Source organism: Eretmochelys imbricata, chromosome 7 (assembly GCF_965152235.1).
Source record: "Eretmochelys imbricata isolate rEreImb1 chromosome 7, rEreImb1.hap1, whole genome shotgun sequence".
NCBI classification, from domain to species: Eukaryota; Metazoa; Chordata; order Testudines; family Cheloniidae; genus Eretmochelys; species Eretmochelys imbricata.
Genome location: NC_135578.1, coordinates 54238189 through 54262721, shown reverse-complemented (window position 1 = coordinate 54262721; position 24533 = coordinate 54238189). Strand labels below are relative to the sequence as shown.

The 24533-nt window shown below is 48.6% G+C and overlaps 1 protein-coding gene across 4 annotated transcripts in view; it reads right to left on the bottom strand.

The window, feature by feature from the left end:
* Positions 1-3818: 3818 nt before the first annotated feature.
* ZSWIM8 (zinc finger SWIM-type containing 8) overlaps positions 3819-24533 on the bottom strand; it is a 135055-nt gene continuing 114340 nt past the window's right edge. For 3 of the 4 annotated variants that reach the window (XM_077821280.1, XM_077821282.1, XM_077821283.1), the window contains 8 exons: positions 24179-24468; positions 22727-22950; positions 21932-22414; positions 17998-18166; positions 15240-15413; positions 8139-8258; positions 6312-6490; positions 3819-4841 (listed from right to left, as the gene is read on the bottom strand). In XM_077821280.1, the coding sequence (XP_077677406.1) occupies positions 4638-4841; positions 6312-6490; positions 8139-8258; positions 15240-15413; positions 17998-18166; positions 21932-22414; positions 22727-22950; positions 24179-24468 (1843 nt within the window). In that variant the 3' untranslated portion in view covers positions 3819-4637. The remainder of the gene's footprint in view (positions 4842-6311; positions 6491-8138; positions 8259-15239; positions 15414-17997; positions 18167-21931; positions 22415-22726; positions 22951-24178; positions 24469-24533) is intronic. The other variant, XM_077821281.1, reaches the window with a different exon arrangement.

Here is a 24533-nt window from a genome sequence, read left to right as displayed (position 1 = left end):
ACAGAGGCTAGGGCCACCATCCCTGTCCATCCTGGCTAATGATCACTAATGGACCTATCCTCCATGAATTTATCTAGTTCGAGTTCACAAATAAACTAGTTTTCCTGCATTGGTGCTCTAGACAATCGCCAGGAGTTATCACAGCCCCGTAAGCTCACAAAGTAACAAGAGAACACACAGGAGTTACTGCAGACAAAGGAAATAACGCACACCCATGCCCTCTCCCAGAAGCTAGAACAAGCCTAAAATTAAAAAGCTGCAAAATGGAGCCAGGAGGCCAGAACACGCTCAACAGCTGAGAATGTATTAACCACAGCCTGAGACTGACCCAAAAGGAACTGATCAGGGTGCATGGGTTTTGGTGCAGAGAGTGGACCCCCTAAACAAACTGAGCCACTGGATTAAAAATGGCTTTAGGAAAACTTTAGTAAGAGCAGCTTGCCTAAAGTGTTCACCCTGAGGCTAGAGTCTCTGAACTGATTACTTCCAAGACCAACCTTCCTCTTGGGAAGCTGCAGGTGACAGCAATCAGGAAGAACCAAGCACACATTGTATTTTAAAGGGTGTGGTGTTTGCCAGCAGCTTTCCATGAGCAGATTGGGGGTGGGGCAGGGAGAGCCCTTTATTGAGCACAGCTGCCCAAAACCTATATATGTGCTGGCCATTTTTGATATAAAGGAGACTACCAGGAAATGGGGTGAACCTAAGCCATGCCTGTGCATAGCCAAGAGACCAGTGGAGTCTGGGGAAGAGTCCATTCTCTGCATTGTGTTAAGAGCCCCTCTTGGGTGACATTCCCTGCCCACTAGGATCCTATTGACTTGCCAGATTAGCACAAATTTCTTGGAGCCGCTGTTTCAAAGGGGAAATACCACTCTGCTAGCAGGAGAGACCCTAACTGCAGGGGCACCATTTAGGGAGGGGAGGGGGCTCTACCCTCCCCCCATGTTTTGTACCTGAGGTCAGCTCACAGCACATGCCCTAGCCCCAGAGGGAGCTCTTCAGTGTGATATGTGATGAGTTCTGTGCTGCTCCCAGCTTCCACGATTGGGGGAGGGAGTTTGTTTACAGACAGAGGCAGGGTGATTAAGATAACAAAAGGCATTATTAAATTAAGGCTCAGATGAGCCTGAAAGCATTGCCAGACACTCCAGTTAAAAGATAGAAAACAAAGGGTAGGAATAAATGGTAAGAATGGAGAGCAGAAAATAGTGGTGTTCCCCAGGGGTCTGTACTGAGACTTATAAATGATCTGGAAAAAAGGGTAATCTGAGGTGACAAAATTTGCAGATGATACTTAAGTCCCAGATAGACTGCGAAGAGCTACAAAAGGATCTCAGAAAACTGGGTGACTGGCCAACAAAATGGCAGATGAAATTCAATGTTGATAAATGCAAAGTAATGCACATTGGAAAACATAATCCCAACTGTACATACAAAATGAGAGAGTTTAAATTAGCTGTTACCACTCAAGAAAGAGATCTTGGAGTCATTGTGGATAGTTCTCTGAAAACCTCCACTCAATGTGCAGCGGGCATCAAAAGCTCACTGAATATTGGAAAGGGATAGATAATAAGACAGAAAATATATTGCCTCTATATAAATCCATGGTACGCCCACAGCTTCAATACTGCGTGCAGATGTGGTCACCCCATCTCAAAAAAAGAGATTGGAAGAGGGCAACAGAAACGATCAGGGGGATGGAACGGCTTCCATATGAGAAGAGATTAAAAAAGACAGGGACTTTTCAGGTGGGAAAAGAGATGATTAAGTGTGGGGCATGATAGAGGTCTATAAAATCATGGTGTAGAAAAATTGACTAAGGAAATATTATTTACTCCTTCACATAACACAAGAACTAAGGGTCATCAAATGAAATTAATAGGTAGCAGATTTAAAACAAACAAAAGGAAGTATTTCTTCACAGTCACCATCTGGAACTCTTTGCCAGGGATGTTGTGAAGGCCAAAACTATAACAGGGTTCTGATAAGTTCATGGAGGATAGGTCCATCAATGCCTATCAGCCAGGAGGGGCAGGGATGGTGTCCTTAGCCTCTGTTTGCCAAAAGCTGGGAGTGGGTGACAGGATGGATCACTTGATCATTACCTGTTCTGTTCATTCCCTCAGGGGCACCTGGCATTGGCCACTGTCGGAAGACAGAATATTGGGCTAGATGGATCATTGGTTTACCCAGTATAGCCTATTCAGATGTTCTTTAATAGAACCCAGATGTAGCTGTCCCCCTCCCCCGCTGTAACCCATTAGACCCCTCCAAGAGCTGAGAGAGAATCCAGGAGTCCTGATGGGGGGGTCTCTCTCTCTCTCTCTCTCTCTACAAAGTCAGTAAAAAAGTAAGAATATACATCAAAATTTTACACCCAACCAGTGTTGCCGCAAGATGTCGGAACATGTTAGTATTAGAGCTGAGTGGGTCTAATATTTATTTAATTTTCTTTCTTTTGGATAGGAATTAGATACAGGGCTCCTGTCAACTAATTGCTATGGACTCATGGTTAAAATCCACCCCCCCGGCTCCAATCTGAAATGATGCCCCTGCCTAACTGGCCTCTCAGCAAGGACTATTATGACAAACCTGCCATTGGTCTCCAGTTGGTGGGGGTGGGGGGTAACGATCATATACTATGACCCACGACTGTAATGGAGCACTTCTGCCTCGGAGCACATGAATGATGAGCCCTGGAGCTTTCAGTACCCTGGCTATCCACTCAAGTACACTGCGAGACTGGCACTGCATAACTGGCCACTGGGTTTGACTCATGTTATCTGTAGTGCTGAAAATGGAGACAGCCAGGTGATCCAAAGAAAGGAGCAAGGGGAGGGATCAGTTGTACCTTTGTGGTCTCTAGCCAACAAGCATTACCACCGAACTTAAACCGTTCTCATCCACTTCAAGTGAGAATAAATAACCACTGGAACAACTTACGAAGGAGTGCGGTAGATTCTCCAGCACTCAAGATGGCCCCTTCTGGCTTTAAAAATCTATGACTTTATTAAAACGTTCCCCGATGGCACTCGAAGCCCAAACGCAGCAAGAACCAGAGTGTGAAACTCTGTCAGTACTGGCCAAGGCAAATGAAGAGCAAAATGCATAACTAGTGAAAAGTGCAGGAGATTCTTAATTTCCTTTCAGGTTTAATGATCTGAGGGGCCAGCAGTAACACATGAAAGGATATTTTTAACATGGCAGCAACTCTTAACATTTCCTTGACATAAAAAGAAATGTTTTCTCAAATAAACATTCTGTAGCATGTCCATCACAGTCTCGCCCACTTATTCAGCTGAGCATCTCTTCAAACTGAGCAGAGAGGTAATATTTTTCACTACATACCATATAAAGGTTAGGTGCAGTTAAGGGAGAGTAGTTTCTGTTGGTACGGGACTTTGTAGACGTGACGCTCTATGTACAGTAAGAGCCACTTATTCTATCGTTCACTAATAAATTAACAAATCAGGAGCCTTGGCATTCAAGCCTTGATGAGGGAACCTGGTGGCCAGTGAATGTTAAGCAAGAACACACAGGAATCCCCACTCCTTTTACGCTCAGCCATGAGACTTGAGAAGGAACTCCCCGGCCTCCGATAGATAGGCCACGTGCTGTCTATTGAACGGTTTGGCGAGAAGTCCTCCTCCAGTGCTGTGCCAGGCAAAAGATTCTCCAACCTGCCATAGTTTTACTGAAAGTGGACCCCGACACCCACCTCTACCAGCCTGGATTCGCCCAAATGCGACAGCTACTTGTGAGCCCTTCAAGAGCTATCACTGATCCACCAGAGCCGAGAGAAGAGGGAATCAGTCTAAGAAAAACGAGTGTTTAATCAGGAAACGAGAAGAGACAAGGGATAAGAAATTGATTACAGGAGAGTAATACCCCAGCCAAAGGAACACGATTGTACAACTCAGAACATCGTACGGAGCCAGCAGTGCCCAGGCAGGAACACTCCTGGGAAAGAGCCCCAGCATCTCAGCCAGGCCTCCAGGCAGCTGAGCACCGTCCAGGTGCACGACTGTCCAAGCCCCAGCCTCTCCTATCAGAAGCTGCTTCAGGCAATTGTGGAGGTGGCTGGGCAGCGAGAAGCTCCCTGCTACTCCAGTCTCAGCTTCTCTCAGCAGGTGGTGCTGTGAGGAATGGCCTGGGAGCTCTGGCTCTGCAGAGCGCGGCCCCAGCCTCCCTGACAGAAGCTGGCGTGTGAAGAGAGAGAAGCCCATACAAAAAAAGAAGTTTACACATTTATAAATGCCAAAATAAATATTTGTTTGAAGACAAACTCTCCCAGCCCTCAAACACGCGCGCACACACTGCAAACCGCTCGTGGGACAGCCTCGGGGGCACGGGGCAAAATCAAGGATACACCGCAGGGAAACCAGCTCAACTGCTTCTCATTTCCCACCCCTTACGAAGGCCGTGGCCTGCGGGGGGTAGGAGGAAGAGCAAGTGAAGCTGAGCACTGTTATGCGGTGGCGCTGGAGAGGAATGTCACGGTATAAATACATCAGATCAGTGGTTTCCAACAAGTTAAAACTAAAATAAAAAAGACACCATAAGGAACGATGGTGTGATTGGAACTAAAGCTACCCAGGGTGGAGGTCTGCAAGTCCGTAGCGTTCTGCCTGCTGTCACGGGGAGAAGGTGGTCATTTCCAGAGAGACCCTTTGCCACAGCTCCTTGGTCTGCTTGCTGCGCTTTAGGTTCTGGAGGATATCGTTGAACTGCATCATGCCCATGGGAGTCAAGCAGAAGGCGCTTCTGGCGCTGCGGATGGCGTTCACAAAGTCATCGTAGTCAGCTGGGGTGAGGTGGATCGACCGGTGGTGGATGTACTGGGGGGACAAGGAGACAGCATTAAGGTGTCTGCTCTCTCCACCTTAACACTGGCTGTGAAGTGCTCAGCGCAGGGCTCAATTGCTCCCAAGATGAAACGTCACAGAATTCTGCAATAAGGGTTACCAAGAGCAGCACCAAGACTCAGAGGCTCTGACCAGCAGGATGGCTACCACAACAGATGACAGTGCTATGCCTCACACCCCAGGGAAACCAATGGGGACACTGAATGAAAAGCCAGGTCTCCCACCTTACACTGCAACAGGCAGCTACTACAAAGCCCCTGAAGGAGAGAACCTATCAGAGTGCCGCACAGAAAATGCCGAGAGGATAAGGAAATCCCTCCCACCCGAGTCAGCTCCTCCACCAGGCCACATGCATTCTGCAGGTTACACACAAGGGCCATTTATTGTTCCATCCTCCCCAGCACATTCATGGTGTCTGCTCCACACCTCCTTTTCGCAGCTACCAGGGCACAGGAAGCTATCCCTTTTGAGTTACTGCAGGGTAACTCCAAGTTTTCTGCTTCAGGGGCCTGAATCAGTCACCCCCACCAGTCTCTTGGCTGAGGCCCCAGTGCTGCTGGCCCAGTGCATGGGATGGTGTTCCTTTCGCATATTTTGCGAAAACATTTCAAGCCAAGCTTCGGTAGTTCTCACACAGAGATCTGTTACACCAAACAGCCTCTAGGTGGCAGGTTAGTATATTTAACAGAGACATTAGATCAGTGTCCTCACCCCTCTGATAATTTATTCACAGAGCAACAGGTGTGTGGATTGGTCCCCTGGCCATTTTTGCCAGGACTGCCCTGGCTTGGAGATACAGCCCTGGTATCCCAGCTGGCCACAAACTGGGATTTGTCCTGTTTTCAATAAACCCCAGGCCACTGGCCAGTCTGCCTCCGCTACACACCTGTAAATGGCAGTGCGGGAGAAGGGGTGAAGGATAGAAAGGGGTCTGGAAACCTGAAGAAGGGGGGCTACAAATGGTAAGAGGAGACCCAGACAGAGGGAGAGTGGCAGCCAGGTTGGGCAGGAGATGTGGAGAGAAAACCTGGAGTGGGAGCGGGGAAAAGAGGATGCAAGAGTGAAAAATAAGGTAGAACTTGGAGGCAGGAAGAAGTGGGGAAGGAAGAGAACAACAAAAGGAGCAGGGTGCATGGAGCAATGGGGTAAGATGCTCCTCCACAGGGCTGGAGACAGGAGCAGGCACCTTGAGGCAAACACTCCAGCTGGCAGGTGCAGGTGGGACAGGGAGGGGAAGAATGGATATTGTGGCGTGCTTTGGAGACAGTCTCTCCGTGCTGGGAAGAGATTTCCTATGTGATGCACCAGTTCAGAAAGCTAGACAGATCAGCCCAATCAGAGCAGTCAATGGATTCCCCTCCCTCCCTGCGCCAGAGCAGTGCCTGCAGTTGCAGAGAAACTAGCCTGGCAGCTTTTGGAAGCAGGGGTCAGGCAGAACCCTACCTGCATGTATGCCTGCTGGCACCGCTGCACCAGCTGGTGGAAGGCTGGAGTGCGCAGGTGGTTGTGGACATGGGCAGGGTTGAGCCTTTGCAGCGCTTCCATGATGATCTCTTGCAGCACGAAAGGGCTCAGCACCCCCTTGGCTGCGCCAACGCAGAACTGATGTACATAGTTTACACCTGCACAAGAAAGGGGAGAAAAGAGCAACAGGATGTCAAGAATGGATGGATCTAGACTGTTCTCAGTGGTAGCGGATGACAGAACGAGGAGTAATGGTCTCAAGTTGCAGTGGGGGAGGTTTAGGTTGGATATTAGGAAAAACTTTTTCACCAGGAGGGTGGTGAAGCACTGGAATGCGTTACCTAGGGAGGTGGTGGAATCTCCTTCCTTAGAAGTTTTTAAGGTCAGGCTTGACAAAGCCCTGGCTGGGATGATTTAGTTGGGGATGGGTCCTGCTTTGAGCAGGGGGTTGGACTAGATGACCTCCTGACTTCCCTTCCAAACCTGATATTCTATGATTCTAACGAGAGAGGAGAAACCAACCCATGAGAAATCAATCAGCTCCCAAGGTGGCAGCACTGGCTCCAGTCGGAGAGACCAGCATCTGAAGCTGCACTTCCCATACAAGGGAGAGGCAGAGACCAGGAAACACAACCCCACTCCAGGGGACAAGAGTTCACACTCATAGGTATCTATCAGGGGTGAGGAGAGACGGCATTGCTCCCAACTGACATCCCTTTAAAGGAACATGAAAGGAAACTGTGCATGGGGGGTGGGGGGGGGGAGAGATCATCCAACCACCAAGACACTTAGCCAGCAAGAGGACAGTATTTTCCATTTCCATTCCCTCTGCTTTCCCTCCTGGGACACAAGGACACACAACATTAAGTCCTTCGTAAAACTGGACAATTTTGGAGTTTCCACCACTGCACTATGACCAGAGCAGCTCCACAGCGACACTAACAGTGGAAGCCCAAGTGTAGCTGGGCCTCGAGCACTGTCGTCTAGGCCTGCTCTTCCAGCTTCCGGGGGTGGCTAAGTGGGAGAATCAGAAATTTGCTGTTCAGACCAGACCAAAGAGGGCTGGGGAAATAGAACTGGAGATAAACGTGCTGTTCAGAAATCCTGATGGAACAGTGTTTTGTTGCAATCTGCCAGTTGGCAAAATCAGAATGTTTTGTGGAGATGGTCCCATTTTTGCTGAACTACCAAAGAAACCAGACAGGGTTTCCTTCCTGCCTGCATGTGGGGTTCCCAGGCTTCCATGGTCCCAGGGCTGCCAGGGTCCACAGCTCTAGTGCAATCCACCTGCCCTTGGGCTCCATTCCCTTTCACATAGAATTTCAATTTCAAATCCTCAGTGAAATGGAATTTACCTTTCTCCACACAGTTCTCCTGGTGAGTCAGGCATTTATCATTACAGAGGGTCTCAGAGGGCATGAATACCAGGAAAGGCAGGGGTGGCACAGGGTGTCTTAGGTCTGTGGCCTGGACTGCAACCCCTAGGGGCCATTGAAAATGCCAATTAATAACATTATTGGAGCACTGTGTCCTGTCCAACTCCATGTGCTCATGCAGCACCTTGGAATTTCATCCTTAACCTGCTACAGAATCCAAAGAGGCCACCATCAAATGGGCTGAGGGGAGCTGGGATTCTCCCAAACACCCCAGGGAACGGAGGCAGAAGTGGACCCAACCAACTCTTTCCTGGTTCAGTTGTTCATTTCTGAGGACCACTGATTCTGCCCTAGGAGATAAGAAAACAGGGCCTTCCTCCAGGGCACAGAACCCTGCATGCAAGGGCCAGAGAGCTCCCCAGCTCCTTACCTAGCTTGGCAGCTAACCCCAGAAGCCATTTCACATCCTCTGTGTAGGGTGGGCTGCGGGAGAAGTTGTTTGGATGGTCATTGTGAGCTCTCCGGCCAAGCATCTCCAGTGCCAGCATCCCTGCGGGAATGGGGCAGTCAGAGTCAAACAGCATTCCAACCAAGCAAGGAAGAGGCACCCTGGCCCCATGGAGATTCTTCCCCTATCCAGCTGACTTAGCTCTATACTGTCGCCTAGGCTGACATCAGATCCAATGAGTACATTTCCCAAACCTGAGGAACCGCTCTGTGTAAGCTTGAAAGCTTGTCTCTCTCACCAGCAGAAGTTGGGCCAATAAAAGAGATTACCTCACCCACCTTGCCTCTCCAATATCCTGGGACCGACATAGCTCCACCATCATTGCATACAGAGCAGATCCCCACTGCATACAGAGCAGCAAACAGCTCCCCAGGAGATAAAGTGCACACCTTGAAGATAACTAACACAGGTGGAGCTGAAGGGCAGCTAGCAACCCCACACCAATCCCAGGTTGGAAATCTCTACATAGCAAACAGCTCACTGGGGCTGCAAAGGGACTTCATTAGTGCTCTTGGCAGTTCTGGTTGCATGCAGGGCCCCAAATGTTTTCCTAGGTGAGCTGGCAGTTCGGGATCCTAGCAGCACATCCCAATGGCATTGCTATTGGTTCCCCTTTGTTCATGGACTCAGAGCTCACGCAGCCAGAAGGGACAGTCTGACCTCCTGCATAACACAGGCCACAGGACTTCCCCAAACTAATTCCTGTTTGAACGAGACCATGTTTTTTAGAAAGACGTCCAATCTTGACTTAAAAATCGCCAGTGATGGAGAATCTACCACACCCCGGGGTAAGCTGTGCCAAAAGTTAATTACTCTCACTCTTAAAGATCTGTGCCTTCCTTCCAGTCTTAAATTTGTCTAGCTTCATCTTCCAGCCTTTGGTCATTACTATACCTTTGTCTGCTGGACTGAAGAGCCCATTATCCAGTATTTGTTGTCCATGTAGGTACTTCTAGACATATCAAGTCACCCCTTAATATTCTTTTCGTTAAGCTAACCAGATTGAGCGCGTTTTCCAGCCCTTTAATCGTACTCGTAGCTCTGCTCTGAACCCTCTCCAGCTAACCCTTCCTGAGCTGCGGACACTAGAACTGGACACAGTGGTCCAGCAGTAACAGACAATCTAAAGCAGCACATTCAGCTGCAAGAGACAGACCATGCAGTTATGCTGCAATGCCCACATTTCCGTCATTTCAGCTTTTCCATTCTGGTCACTCCTCTTCCTAGCTGCAGCCTTCCCCATCCTCTCACTGGCTTATCACTTAAACAGCATCCATTTCAAGCTCCTTGTCCCCACCTACAGGGCTCCACCCCATTCCCCCCACTCACGCTTCAGTGCTCTCTTTTACCACTTCTACTCGGTGCCTATCATCATCCTGCCCCTGTGTCTGCAACCAGAAAACGGTTACTAACCGTTTTGGTACCTGTTGTTCTAGGAGATGTGTTGCACATGTCCATTCCACTTCGGGTGTGTGCACCCAGTGCACTAGCACCAGAGATTTTTCCCTTAGCAGTACCTGTCGGGGCAGCAGGTGTACCCTCTGCTCACACTGCTCCGCAATGACATAAAGGACAGAGCTGCCCCCGAACCGAGTCCTCTCAGTTCCTTCTTATTGGACAGACTCCAATAGATAGAGCTCTGCAAATCCACAGCTATCCGCTTTATAGTGACAGATATCTGCATCCGTGGGCCATTTCTGCGGAATGCAGATCCAAATTATATGTCTAAAACCCTGTAAATCTGCGGCTATCTGCAGGTCATTTTTGCGGATAGGATACAGATACAAATTTTGTATCTGCACAGGGCTCCACCAATAGAGAGAGGAAGGAGGACGGGTTGTGGAATGGACACGTGCAACACATCTCAGAGAACAACGGCTCCCGTTTTTCTTCTTCGAGTGATTCCACACGTCCATTCCACTTCAGGGGAGTCACACACCGTTCAACCAGGATGTGGGATCAAAGTCTATCTGAATAATCACTGAAGATTTACACATCCAAATCTGGAACCATTTCTATAGCATTGAGAGAAGGCATAACGAAAAGCAAGCGTATGTACTGAAGACCAAGTTGCAGCTCTACCAATGTCCAGAACGGGCACTTAAGCTAGAAAGGATCCAGAGGCTGTGTGAGATCTGGTTGAATGTGCTAGAACCCAGTTCGGTGGTGCTGCACTGGGCATGTCGTAGCACAAACATATACAGGAGGAAACCCACAACGAGATTCTTTGGGATGAAACTGGAAGACCTTTCATCTTTTCTGCAATCACCATAAACAACTGTGAGGATGACCTGAACAGATTAATCGTATCCAGCTAAAACTGCAACACTCTCCTAACATCCAGTGTGTGGAGTCTCTCCTTAGGAGTATGAGGCTTAGGGAAGGAAGTTGATAAGTATATTGCCTGATCGAAGTGAAAGTGAGAAGCTACCTCAGTGAGACATTTCGGACAAGGGCAACGGTATACCTTGACCTTGTAGAAGACTGTATACGGTGAGTCAGACACAGGGTTCTCAATTCTACTACTCTCCTTGGAGCCATATTTCCGATCAAAAAGGCTACTTTCATTGACAGATGAAGTAACAAATAGTGGTTCAAAGGGTGGACCCAGGTTTAAATCCCAAGGGGGGAATCAGGTCATCTGCTTGGGGATACAAATGATCCAGATCCTTCAGAAACCCAAGTGACATGGGGCTGCAAAGAAGCAAGCGATTACCAATTGGACATCAGAAACTAGAGAGAGCTACTAGGTGCACCCTGATGGAACTAATGGCCAGAATTTGCTGTTGCAGGTATAACAAATAGTCCAGTACATGTTGTATTGGAGATTGGAACAAAGAAACACCTTTTTGCCGAGACCAGAGGGAGAATCTTTTCCACTTCAAGAAGTAAGTGTACTTAGGAGAAGATTTTCTACTATTCCAAAGGACATTTTGCACATCCCTTGAACAGAACTCTTCCTGAGGTGTTAACCATGGAGCATCCAGTCCGTAAGGTGAAGGGCCTCCAGGTTGGGATGAAGGAGGTGACCGTGGTCCTGTGAGATCAGGTCCAGGTCTGGCAGTAGTGTCAGTGGAACCCTGGTAGAGAGGGTCAGCAGTGTGGAAAATCAGTGATAGCGAGGCCATGGAGGTGCTATTGAGTATAATGCAAGCATGGCTGTGTTTGGATTTTAACAGCACCCAGGGTAGGAGCTGAAACAAAGGTATGCATACATTAGATTGTCTTTCCAGGACTACAGAGAAGTGTCCATCAGAGACCTCAAACTATGACCCCCTCATGAACAAAGCTGATGTGTCGTCAAGTTGCAAACAGGTTTATGTGGGGAACACCCCAGGGTTGGAAAATGTGTAGGACTCTATCTGGGTGGAGAGGCCACTCATGGTGACTGGTACATGATATTCTCAACAGGTCTGCCAGACTCTTCTAGACACCCAGAAGGCAGGAGGCTTTGAGGTGGATTGAGCTGTTGATGCAAAACTTCCAAAGCAATATTGCTTCTTGACCCAGAAGCAATGACTGAACCCCACTCTCTGTTCACACAGATCATCACTGCAGTGTTATCTGTAAGAAAAGACAGTCACCTTTCGTAAATGTTGTTCTTCGAGATATGTTGCTCATGTCCATTCCATGTTAGGTGTGCATGCTCACCACATGCAACAGTGTCTGAAGTTTTTTCCTCAGTGGCATCCATAGGGGACCGGCTCTGGAGCCTTATGGAGTGGCGCACGAACACATTGGTATAAGAAGCACTGCTGGCTCCTTCCTCTCTTGGTTCCTTCTTGCCGGAACTACGACAGTGGAGAAGGAGGGTGGGTCATGGAATGGACATGAGCAACATATCTTGAAGAACAACAGTTACGAAAGGTTAGTAACCGTCTTTTCTTCTTCGAGTGCTTGCTCATGTCCATTCCATTGTAGGTGACTCCCAAGCAGTATCATCGAAGGCAGGTTCGGAGTTCATGGACGTGTCAATTGCAGCACAGTTCTGCCAAATCCAGTGACATCTCCGGCTTGCTGGGTGATGGCATAATGCGCTGTGAATGAGTGTACCAAAGACCACGTCATGGCCCTGCAGATGGTCTGGACAGGGACGTGTGTCAGGAAGGCAGCGGAAGAGGCCTGAGCCCTGGTTGAGTGAGCCTTCACTATCAGTGGAGGCACAGCCTGCACCAACTCGTAACAAGTATGGATGCAGGTGGTGATCCAATTTGAAATCCTCTGACAGGACACCAGAAGGCCCTTAATCCCCCCCTTTTGCTATCGCAATAAAGAGCTGGGTCGATCTGCGGAAGGGCTTGGTGCGTTCCAGGTAGAACACCAGGGTGTGCCTGACATCTAGAGTGTGCAGCTGCCTCTCCTCATTGGCTGTGAGAGGCTTTGGATGTGGGACTAATCACTTAGGAAGCAGGCTAGCGTGTCGGTAAACACCAGGGTAAGAGAAACTGGCAAACTGTCCTTGATGAGAACGTCAAACTAACTGTTTGGTGTTCCCAGGCTGTCTGGATGAGCTCACGGCGAACGAAAGAGGCACAGGTGACACCCTCCTGTAACTTTTCGCTTTATTCCTTGAAGCAAACAAGCATTCAGCAGCCATGCAGGAGACTGGGATATCTCAGGAGGAAGGCACCCTCTTTAAAAGGCCCTGGTGGGTCCTGTAATTGTTTGGGGGAGGTGAGGAAACACCGGATGCTACTGCCTCATCGAGCAATCAGGAGGATGCGCCCAAGGCTGGCTGAGGTAGAGCTTCCCCCAATTCCTCCAAAGGGGGAATCACTGGGGCAGACTACCCATGTTCAGTACCAAGCTCGGTACTGGAAGCTGCTTCCTGCAGCTCTTGCCATGCAGCTTCATGACATCTGCTGGAGGATGCAGAGGAGGGAGGGTTCATAGACAATCTGGAGGCAGGGGGAAAACCCCATAGGTTCCAAGAGAGCCACTGATAAGGCCACAGAGTGGCTCCCTACTGGCCAACCAACACGGAGGTTCTGCTGGATACCTGAGGTGAAAACTTCTTGGAGGAGAATGATGGCTTACGTGATGTAGCCGCAACACATAAAACCCAATTTCTGACTCGGACAACAATCCTGAGTCATCCGACCAAGGAGGTGTGGAGCCTCTTGGTGCGAGGAGTCCGGAGAGGACAGCATCAGGGAAATCTTTCCCTACCTGCATCTCGACAGTACTGTACGAGGGGGTACCAGAGTGTCCAGAAGTGCCTGCCATACCAGGTACTGAATTCTTGTAGCCGGCAAATACATGCGAGAATCACTCAGAACCGGATGAGATGTCTCTTGAACCACCAGCATAGCTGGCACCAAGAGACTCGGCAGATGGCTTGTTGCAGCACATGCCTCAAGCATTGACAGCACTGGGAGAGCCAAAGATGATAATACCACGGAACAGCATTCCTCAGAGGTCAGTCTCAAAGGCACCCATACCAATGCCAGAGCTGTCTGGACTGGGGAGTGCCTTGGCACGAAGCACATACACACTATCCTCCTTCCCAGCTTGTTCACTGGACTGTAGTGCTAGGGACCATGATCTCCTAGACAACATGTTCCCTCAGTGCAGTCTTCAGTGCTGCTTCTTCATTACCAGAGAAGAAGTTCAGCATCGAGACTCTGCCATGACAGGAGGAGTGCTCCTACCCAAAGCAGAGGAGCTTGGTGCCTCACTACCCAAAACAGGAAGGCTGAGGGTAGGTGCTGAGCTGCCTCCACATGAAGGTGTTTTAGTCCGACTTTTCAGTTCTAGACCTAAAGTCCCTGAAGATTTGGCACCTGTCCCCAGTGTGAGCTTCTCCTAGGCACTTCAACACCTGGAGCACAGGTCACTGACTGGCACTGGCTTCTTGCTTCCATCACAAGGTTTGAAGCCTGGGGATTGATGCATGCCCCGGGATGGGGCGTTGGTACCCCAAACAGGCAGGAACCGCAGTAAGCATTTAATACACCAGTTTGAAAAACAAGGAAACCTACTAGTAAAAAAAAATGACACCCAATATAAACACTCAGAAAGGGAGAACACTTGCAGTAGCAAGGTAGACAGCGCCGACAACCATCACAGACGGTAAGGAGGACTTGACAGGGGTTGGGGGCAGCTTTGCGCTTTATACCATGGCGCAGCAGCATGAGGCTGCCGAGAGCGTATGCGCTAAAGGAAAAATCTCTGATGCTAGTGCATGGGGCATGTGCACCCCTGAAGTGGAATAGATGTGCAATCATGCGAACAACTCCCCCTGTTACTGGCTGATGAGCATCTTCTCCTCCCTCAGAGCACTCCTGAAAAGCCACTTCTCTTCCAGGCACCCTTCCCTTCCAGCTTCTCACCCCAGATTTACCCTGGCTCTCCCTGCCCCAACCTACTGTCCTGTGTCTGTAGTCCCTGACTTGCAGTAGACACCCTTCCGGGAATGTGTTTGTAAAATTTACAGCACCATATACATTAATATGATCTGTGACCGGTCACAGGCCCTGGGGTTCTAACACCCCCAGGCCAGACAGTCCAGGGAGGGTTTCTGGGGGATTATTTAGTGTCTTGTAGCCAGTTTGCCCAGGAATGCATATGTGCGCTTGGCCCAGGGAGAGAGAGAACTGGAGGCATGGCCATAGCTTAAAAGCTCTGCTAGGAGCTGCAGAAACTGAATCCCAGTCTCCTGCATGGCTGCTGAACACTCATTTGCCTGCAGAGCTGTATTTCATTCATCCCCTTCATAACCTACCCAAACTCCTGAACATTCATTTGCTGGATTATTGGACTGTTTCCCCACTGCATGTCTATCTACCCTTCCCTGTCTGCATAGTTACAGTAGACTGACAGTGCTCAGCAGAGATACTGGATAGTCTGAAATTGCTTTGCCTCCACACCTCAGAATCAACATGTGACAGTGAACAAGCGTTCCTCAGGGGATGATGGTCCCATCATCACCAGACTGGTGCAGGAGGGAATTACCATACAGCGGTGAGAGCCTCCTGCAGCCCTCTCGAAAGGGCCATGGGAGCCACGATTGGCTGTCCTTACCAACTCGGTAGGCAGAGTGGAGGTACTGCAGACCCTGGGGGCTCACAGGCTGACTGTGCTGTTCATCCTCTGAAGGAAAGCCCCCTGTAACAAGGGAGTTGGGCTGCGAGGAAAGAGCCGTTAAGGAAGCCCCCGGAATTGCTGGGAATGTCGATCCCGCATGGACACTCCCTACTGGAGAGAAGAAACAGCAGCATTAGGACATACAATCAAGCCTAGGAAAAGGTTCTTAACTTACCACCTCCCTCACGACCCATGCACCCCTTTCTCCGCCCATGCCATCCTGCTAACTGCCCCATTTGAAAGCTGCAATCATACTGGTGGAGAACAGCAGAGACACCTTTTAAGTGGACTGGAAAAAGCTGGGCTGCAAGGCAGAGTGAAAATAAGATCCATATTTTGCTTAACAAACAGGGACTGAGTCTCCTAAAGAGGGTCAGTTTGCATGCATTCCTGCCCCACTCTGCACACCATGTACTAGACGCTAGGGCTCATTAATATGGTGCGTCTGATTTCCTTGCAACTTGGGCTTGAGGAAAACTGAAATGACATTTCAGACCAATGTCTGTGTGAACAGTGGGCAACTCGTGTGAAGAGAGAGGGCAGCATGAGTCACAAGAGCTGCTGACTCCAGTGCCTTTACTTAAGTAACACCTCTGCTGGTGACTTGCCCAAGGAGGTGGGCCTCTGCCCAGGGTACTTCAGCTGAGTTCTCCACTGAGAGCTGGCTGGGACAGTCATTCAGAAGGAACACTATTAAGAAGGGTGGAACAGTAGGTGAGGTGGGGTCCATTCCCCCTTCCTCAGCTACATCTGCAGTGTCGCTGTAGCATCGCTGCGACTCCAACAAAGCTCAGTGTGGCGAGCGTCCTATTGTAGACCAGCCACTGGTGCTTTTATAGCTCTGACCATGGAGATGACAGCAGAGCTTCCACCAGAGCCAGCATCAGTAAAGCGGCACCAATACGCAAACAACAGTGGGAAAACCTCTAAAAAAGCTCTGAGGGCAGAGAAGGAATTGAGAGGGACATCTCCCCAAGTACACATGGTAGAATCTGGTATGTTATGTGACTTAATTTGTGCATGTACAATCTTAACATTAAGTGAATCAATAAGGTGGACTCAGGCAAGGGATCAAAGTTGATCTGAATCTCCCCCAGAGAAGGGCATTAATAAGGAGAGTTGTGGCATGCCTCACAGCTTCAGAGTAGATGCCATTATTTCACAGCCTCCCTATGCGCAACTACATCCATCTGGCTAAGCAAGTCAGCCTGGGGAGGAGTCCTCATTTCATCTCATTCACGTTTTTTTCAAAATATGCTCTCTGTCGCTGTGTACGTTAGTTAAGAGATGAGCACGTGTCAGATGCACACTCCCCAAGAGACAGTGTGTGTCTCATGACCAGATCTGTCTGACCTCATCACACAAGCAGACAGAAAGGTGTTGGCAACACAAATTACAAAGCTAACTGAAATTCCCTGCCAAGACAAGCCAGGGAGACTGACTCCTACAGGTGTGCTGAGCATCACCCAGAGCTAGACACCATCACATGGGTAAGCACTTTCTGAACGGTATCCAGACATTGGAAACAGTGTTTTAAAAACTAGAGAGTACGTAAACTGCAAGAGAATCCAAACTCACGTAAGTCACATCCTGGCAGACAGAGAGGGAGCAGTTTGTATTCATTTACGTTAACCTAGGATGAGCAAACAGCCTGTTGGCTCCAGCACATCAGGGAAGAGAACGGCAACGGCTTTGCTAAGCTGAGAGTCACAACCACTACACAGCTGAAGTCTGAAGCTGAAAGTAAAGGTGCTGGGCTGAGCAGACCTGGGGAGTTTTAAGTTCCTGAGACCTCCAAGGTTTTTCTAGTCATTTTTACATCAGTTAAAAAAAAGCAGAAAGAAAAGCCCCTTTTCCCTGAGCATCTGGATGGGAGGGAGGACAACAACATGTCTAGCAAATGCCCCACTGTGCTGGCTCTTCCAGAACTCTACTGGTTGGGAGGCACTGCCAGCACTTACAGTAAGAACTAGCCCACTTCCAAATGCAATACTGCTCTCATAGAAAGTGATGGTGTAATTCAGCCCAGGTCCAGCTATCTCCTGCCAGAGCCATGCCCCACAGGAGCAGGTCACACACAGCAGTTGTTCCCAGCACTGCACACTGGCTGAACTCCAGCCAAACTGCAGCATTGCAGAATCACTAAGAGACTGTCCCTGAAGTACTCCTGCTGACACAACTCTCTCTCCTAAGGACGTGCATTTGGGGCAAGACCATTTCCAAGCTCTCACAAAGATGAAGGCGGCTTTGGAAGTCTCTGTGGCAGAAGTTTTGCTGCCTCCTGCTCCAAGTACCTCTTGAAAGCTGACCTCACAGCACCACAAATGTCACACATGCCTTCCCTTACTTGAAGGGCTGCAGACAGGAGGAGAGAGAAATAAAGCTCATCCAGTTATCTGGAGTCAGACTGCTAGCAGGTGTCTGCCTCAATTCAGGGGTCAAACTCCGGAAACTTCAACAGATCGACATCGAAGTTCCACTTGCTAGTTTACTTCTGATTGGTGCATTAGGTGTTTCCCCACCATGGACCTAACCTCCTTCTGCATGTGCATCTCTGGGCTGCGATGCACACACTAGGCACATTTCTGAACAGTGATAGTCCTGTCCCAGATGCATGGGTCCTGTCTGGGATAAAGCTGGGAAGACTATGACCCACACTTCTACACACACAGCGTCTGGGGGCCAAGATACTCACTTGCTACGTTGGAAGACAGTGACAGTCCTGTCTCTGCATGGTACGGGTGCACTGCAATCTGTGTCATGGATGGGACGGGCACACCAGGGAATGACACTGCTGTAGCTGCCAGAGATGGTGTGGTTACAGAATAGGGATACTGTGCTCCTATGAATGCTGGGTGGACACCCTAGAAAGGAAGCTGGGTATCAGTCATAGGAACATAAGAACGGCCATATTGGGTCAAACCAAAGGTCCATCTAGCCCAGCATCCTGTCTTCCGATAGTGGCCAATGCCAGATGCTTCAGAGGGAATGAACAGAACAGGGCAATTTTGAGTGATGCCCCCTTCTTCCAGTCCCAGTTTCTAGCAGTCAGAGGTTTAGGGACACCCAGAGCATGGGGTTACATCTCAGACCATCTTGGCTAACAGCCTCTGACGGACCTATCCTCCATGAACACATCTAATTCCTTTTGGAACCCAATTATACTTTTAGCCTTCACACCATCCCCTGGCAACGAGTTCCACAGGTTGGCTGTGCGTTGCATGAAGTACTTCCTTTCGTTTTAAACCTGATGCCTATTAATTTCACTGGGTCACCCCTGGTTCTTGTGTTACATGAAGGGGTAAAAACACTTCCTTATTCACTTTCTCCACACCAGTCATGAGTTTACAGACATCTGTCATATCCCCTCTTAGTCATCTCTTTTCTAAACTGAAAAGTCCCAGTCTTATTAAGCTCCCCTCCTATGGAAGCCGTTCCATACCCATAATCATTTTTGTTGCCCTTTTCTGAACCTTTTCCAATTTCAATATATCTTTTTTGAGATGAGGCAACCACATCTGCACACAGTATTCAAGATGTGGGCGTACCATGGATTTATATAGAGGCAATATGATATTTTCTGTCTTATTATCTACCCTTCTTAATGAGTCCCAACGTTCTGTTCACTTCTTTGACTGCCGCTGCACATTCAGTGGATGTTTTCAGAGAACTATCCACAATGACTCCAAGATCTCTTTTCTTGAGTAGTAACAGCTAATTTATTCCTCATCATTTTATATGTGTAGTTGGGATTATGTTTTCCTATGTGCATTACTTTGCATTTATCAACATTGAATTTCGTCTGCCATTTTGTTGCCCAGTCACCCAGTTTCGAGAGATCCTTTTGTAGCTCTTTGCAGTCTGTCTGGGACTTAACTATCTTGAGTAGCTTTGTATCATTTGCAAATTTTGCCACCTCACTGTTTACCCCTTCTTCCAGATCATTTATGAATATGTTATATAGGACTGGGCCCAGTACTGACCCCTGGGGAACACCACTGTTTACCTCTCTCCATTCTGAAAACTGACCACTTATTTGTATCTTTTGTTTCCTATCTTTTAACCAGTTACCAATCCATGAGAGAACCCTCCCTTTTATCCCATGACTGCTTACTTTGCTTAAGAGCCTTTGGTGAGGGACCTTGTCAAAGCGCTTTCTGAAAATCTAAATACACTATATCCACTGGATCCCACTTGTCCACATGCTTGTTGACCCCCTCAAAGAAGTCTAGTAGATTGGTGAGGCATGATTTCCCTTTACAAAAACCATGTTGACTCATCCCCAACAAATTATGTTCATCTATGTGTCTGACAATGTTGTTCTTTACAATAGTTTCAACCAATTTGCCCAGTACTGACGTCAGGCTTACTGGCCTGTAATTGCCCGGGTCAGCTCTGGAGCCCTTTTTAAAAATTGGCATCACACTAGCAAGCCTCCAGTCATTTGGTACATAAGCTGATTTAAATGATAGGTTACAGACTACAGTTAGTAGTTCTGCAATTTCACATTTGAGTTCCTTCAGAACTCTTGGGTGAATACCATCTGGTCCTGGTGATTTATTACTGTTTAGTTTATCAATTTGCTCCAAAACCTCCTCTAACGGCACCTCAATCTGGGACAGTTCCTCAGATCTGTCACCTAAAAACAATGGCTCAGGTTTGGGAATCTCCCTCACATCCTCAGCTACGAAGACCAATGCAAAGAATTCATTTCGTTTCTCCGCAATGGCCTTATCGTCCTTGAGTGCTCCTTTAGCATCTCGATCATCCAGTGGCCCCACTGGTTGTTTAGCAGGCTGCCTGCTTCTGATGTACTTAAAAAATTTCGCTATTACTTTTTGAGCCTTTGGCTAGTTGTACTTCAAATTATTTTTTGGCCTTCCTAATTATATTTTTACTTTTCACTTGCCAGAGTTTATGCTCCTCTCCATTTTCCTCACTGGGATTTAACTTCCACTTTTTAAAGGATGCCTTTTTGCCTCTCACTGCTTCTTTTACTTTGTTGTTTAGCCACGGTGGCACTTTTTTGGTTCTCTTATTGTGTTTTTTAATTTGGGGATATAAATTTAAGTTGAGTCTCTATTATGGTGTCTTTAAAAAGTTTCCATGTAGTTTGCAGGGATTTTACTTTTGGTGCTGTACCTTTTAATTTCTGTTTAACTAACCTCCTCATTTTTGGGTAGTTCCCCTTACTGAAATTAAATGCTACAATGTTGGGCCACTGTGGTGTTTTCCCCTCCACAGGGATGTTAAATTTAATTATACTACGGTCACTATTACCAAGCGGTCGAACTATATTCACCTCTTGGACCTGATCCTATGCTCTACTTAGGACTAAATCAAGAATTGCCTCTCCTCTTGTGGGTTCCAGGACTAGCTGCTCCAAGAAGCAGTCATTTATGGTGTGAAGAAACTTTATCTCTGCGTTTTCTCCTGAGGTGATATGTACCCAGTCAATATGAGGATAGTTGAAATCCCCCATTATTATCGAGTTTTTTATTTTAATAGCCTCTCCAGTCTCCCTGAGCATTTCACAGTCACCATCACCATCCTGGTCAGGTGGTCGGTAATATCTCCTTACTGCTACATTATTATTATTCGAGCATGAAATTACTATCCATAAAGATTCTATTGTACAGTTTGGTTCATTTAAGGTTTTTACTTCATTTGATTCTACGCTTTCTTTCATATATAATGCCACTCCCCCACCAGTACAACCTGTTCTGTCCTTCCAATATATTTTGTACTCTGGTACAAATCCCATTGATTATCCTCATTCCACCAAGTTTCTGTGATGCCTATTATACCAATATCCTCATTTAATATGAGGCACTCTAGTTCACCCATCTTATTATTTAGACTTCTAGCATTGGAATATAAACACTTTAAAAACTTGTCTCATTCAATTACATCATGTAATGGGTGGCAGCTAAAAAGTGACTTTTTATCATTTGAATGTTTCTCATCAGATCCTACCTGTATTTTTCATCTTCCATACTCTCCTCCTTACTAGGACAGAGTATCTCTATTAGTAGATGCTCCCCTAAGGAATGTCTCTGTCTGAACCATGTGCTCCTCCACACCTGTCGGCTTTCTCCCAGCCCCTAGTTTAAAAACTGCTCTATGCTCTTTTTAATTTTAAGTGCCAGCAATCTGGTTTCATTTTGGTGTAGGTGGAGCCCATCCATCCTTCCTATATAGGCTCCCTGTTTCCCAAAAGTTTACCCAGTTCCTACTCCTCCCTACTCCATCGTCACATCCCACTCTGCTGCCTAGACTGCCAACTCTTCAGGGCTGGGACATTTCTGTACTGTGCCTAGAATACTTTGGGCACTATAGCAATACCAGTTGTAATGCCAATAGCTGATACTACCCTTAATGTTCTCAAATCGCTTTACATGCATTACCTACCCGTGGGAGGTAAGTAAATAAATCTGCTTTACCGACGGGAAAGCTGACGTGACTTGCGAAGTGAATCAGTGGCAGAGCTGAGACTGGAGCTCCAGAGATCTTGGCTCCCCCCCGAAGCTCACCCCACTAGACTCTGTTTCCTCTCTAAGAAGCTGAGCTAGGTTACCATGAATGCAGAGGACTATCTATAGAACACCAGGCCACTGATGGGGACTCACCTGGGGGTACGCCGAGCCTGGCACAGGGAAGACTGCTGGGCGCGGCATGTGCTGGATTGGGTGTCCAATATATTGGGGGTTACAGGGTATATGGGTCTGGAGAGTAGTGTAGGGGTGCAGGCCCTGGGTGTGTGCATGTGCCATGGCTGGCCCAGCCATCGTGTGCTGCTGGTAGATAGTTGACCCCACAGAGATCACCGGCACTACTGTCGCTGCTGCTGTCACTGCGGCTGCCACTGTCACAGTGGTGGGTTCAGCAGCCGCCCTGCTGTCTGTCAATCCGCGCACTGCTTCAGAGGCTGCCCGGGCACCACTGGCGCTGCAACCAGTGGCTCCTTCTCTCTGCGCCGGGGTCCCACCAACAGTCTGTTCATAGAGCCAGTACCACTGGTGTGCCACTTCAAACAGGACTTCTGGGTACACCCCACCTCCTTTGGCTGCCTCTTCCACAGCCATGCAGGCCTTCTCCAGCATCAGGTTATCCTGAGAAGAGGGGCAGAGAATGGAGAAAACAAACCCAGCAGCATGAGGGATAGAAGAAAACTGCAGCAGGTAAGATACCAAGGACTGCAACGTGCCTCAGAATGGCCAATGCTGCTCAAAGCAGCCAGCAAGATAATAACCAGAGACTGCCCACGAAGGACAGGAGAAACCTCTATAATGCAGCACTGGAATCAGCGCTGTGTTACTCTGTCTTCCCGAGGCAGGGAGGAGTCAATCCCACTGATAACAGCTGGCTCCCTGGCATGTCCAGAACCTTCTGAGGTCAGACTGCCCCCAGGAAGCGATGCTTACCTGCTCCTTGCACTGCACCAGGGCCCTCTGGATCTCATTTGGGTTCAGGGCATGGGCATGGGGCAGGCAGCTGAGGGCCAGTTCAGCAGCTGCTCGCACCATGTTGGAGTCCCTGGCCCTTGAAGCCCTATCTGCCAATGACGCCACTTCCGGAGGAGTCAAGTGTCCATCCCAACACTCCACCAGAATGTTCAAGGCTGCGCTGCCAATCTCCATGGCCTGCCCTAGTAACCAGAGGGAAAGAGAAGGACAAGCATCACACACCACCCTCAACAGACTCAATCACAGCACCAGTCAGCTCTTTTGGGGAGAATCACAGACCCATTGGGCTCACCTAGCACAGGCCAGAGACTGCCCCCAAATAATCTCTAGAGCAGATCTGTTAGAAAAACACCCGGTCTGGATTTTAAAATTGTCAGTGCTGGCGAATCCACCATGCCCCTTGGTAAACTGTTCCAAAGATTAAAAACGTGCACCTTGCTTCCAGTCTGAATGTGTCTAGCTTCCACTTCCAGCCATTGGATCATATTATCAAGAGGGTTAAGGTTAGAGACGCCATGTCTCTGTAGGGGGAGAAGCCTGGAATTCCCCAAAGTACAAGGCTTTCTTTGGGGAAGGCAGGTGGAACCCAGGCGCTCTCCTCTAGCTTCATGTCCGACTGGCAAAGGCAGGGCCCTGAATAAGCAGGGAGTTCACACACTTGCATCACACTAGTAGTGACACAGCAGCACTGCTGAATCCTAGACACAGCTCTGTGCAGCTGCTTGACCAGCAGGACAGTCATGGTAGGCCAGAGCACTGTCTACAGGGGGAAGGTGGAAGGCAGCAACAGGATAAACTAGCCAAGTGCTCCCCACTGCCACTGGATTAACATTCCCCTTAGATGGCCTGGAGAATGCCTGAATGTATGCTAATGCACAGAAAGGAGCCAGCACTTCTACAGGGCCTGGGGGATATTCCAGCCTGAGAAAAGGGAACTAACTTTTCCTTATATGAGAAATACATCAACATTCTTTTAGCTTTCCACTATGGCTATCTGAGCTCTCCAAGCCACAGTGGGGAAGCTAGCAGAAGGTCTGAGTGTAATGGGGTAGAGGGGGAAGGTCAAAGTCTCCAACACGCTCAGCCTCAACAACGCTTAGCAAATGTGCCTCGTCAGCAGAGATCCTCAAAGAGAGGCCCTATCCCACTAAGACAATCCTATGGATTCCCCCATGCCCAGAGACTTCTGTGCACCATAATCAGCCACAGTGCTAAGTCAAGAAGCAGGTTTTGGCACCAGAATCCTCCCCAAGCTGTAGTAAGGACCACCTGTGCAAACCCTTGCCTCCTGGTGTGTGCAGTTGTCCATGGTAGGCTGCAGCTGTGTGCATCAGTGTCTCGTCAATGATGTTACTAAGATCAAGCTCCCCACCCCACCAGATAAAAGCCCCCTAATAATGCTGCCCTAACCTGTGATCCAAGAGACATGGGACGAGTAGGTTCGAGAGAGCCAGTTGGGGGAGACAAAGTTGTGCAGCCCTAGTGCATAGAGCCCAATCTCAAAGGCGCAGAGATGGAGGTTGCGGTGGGGCCCCTGGTGCCCACCACTGGAGGAGGGATGAGTGAAGATGGAGGTACTGCTGTTTCCACCCGCCTTGATAAGAACTGTCTTGGCCAGTTCAAAGTAGAAGTGAGCAGCTGCTTCTGAGGGTTGGTTTGGGACATGAGGTGCATGGCTTTCCGGCCGCCTCCCTTTATACCTGGAATGACAAGATACAGGAACCACTTGGAAAGGAGCAAGCACCTAGTTCACTCACAGAGCTCC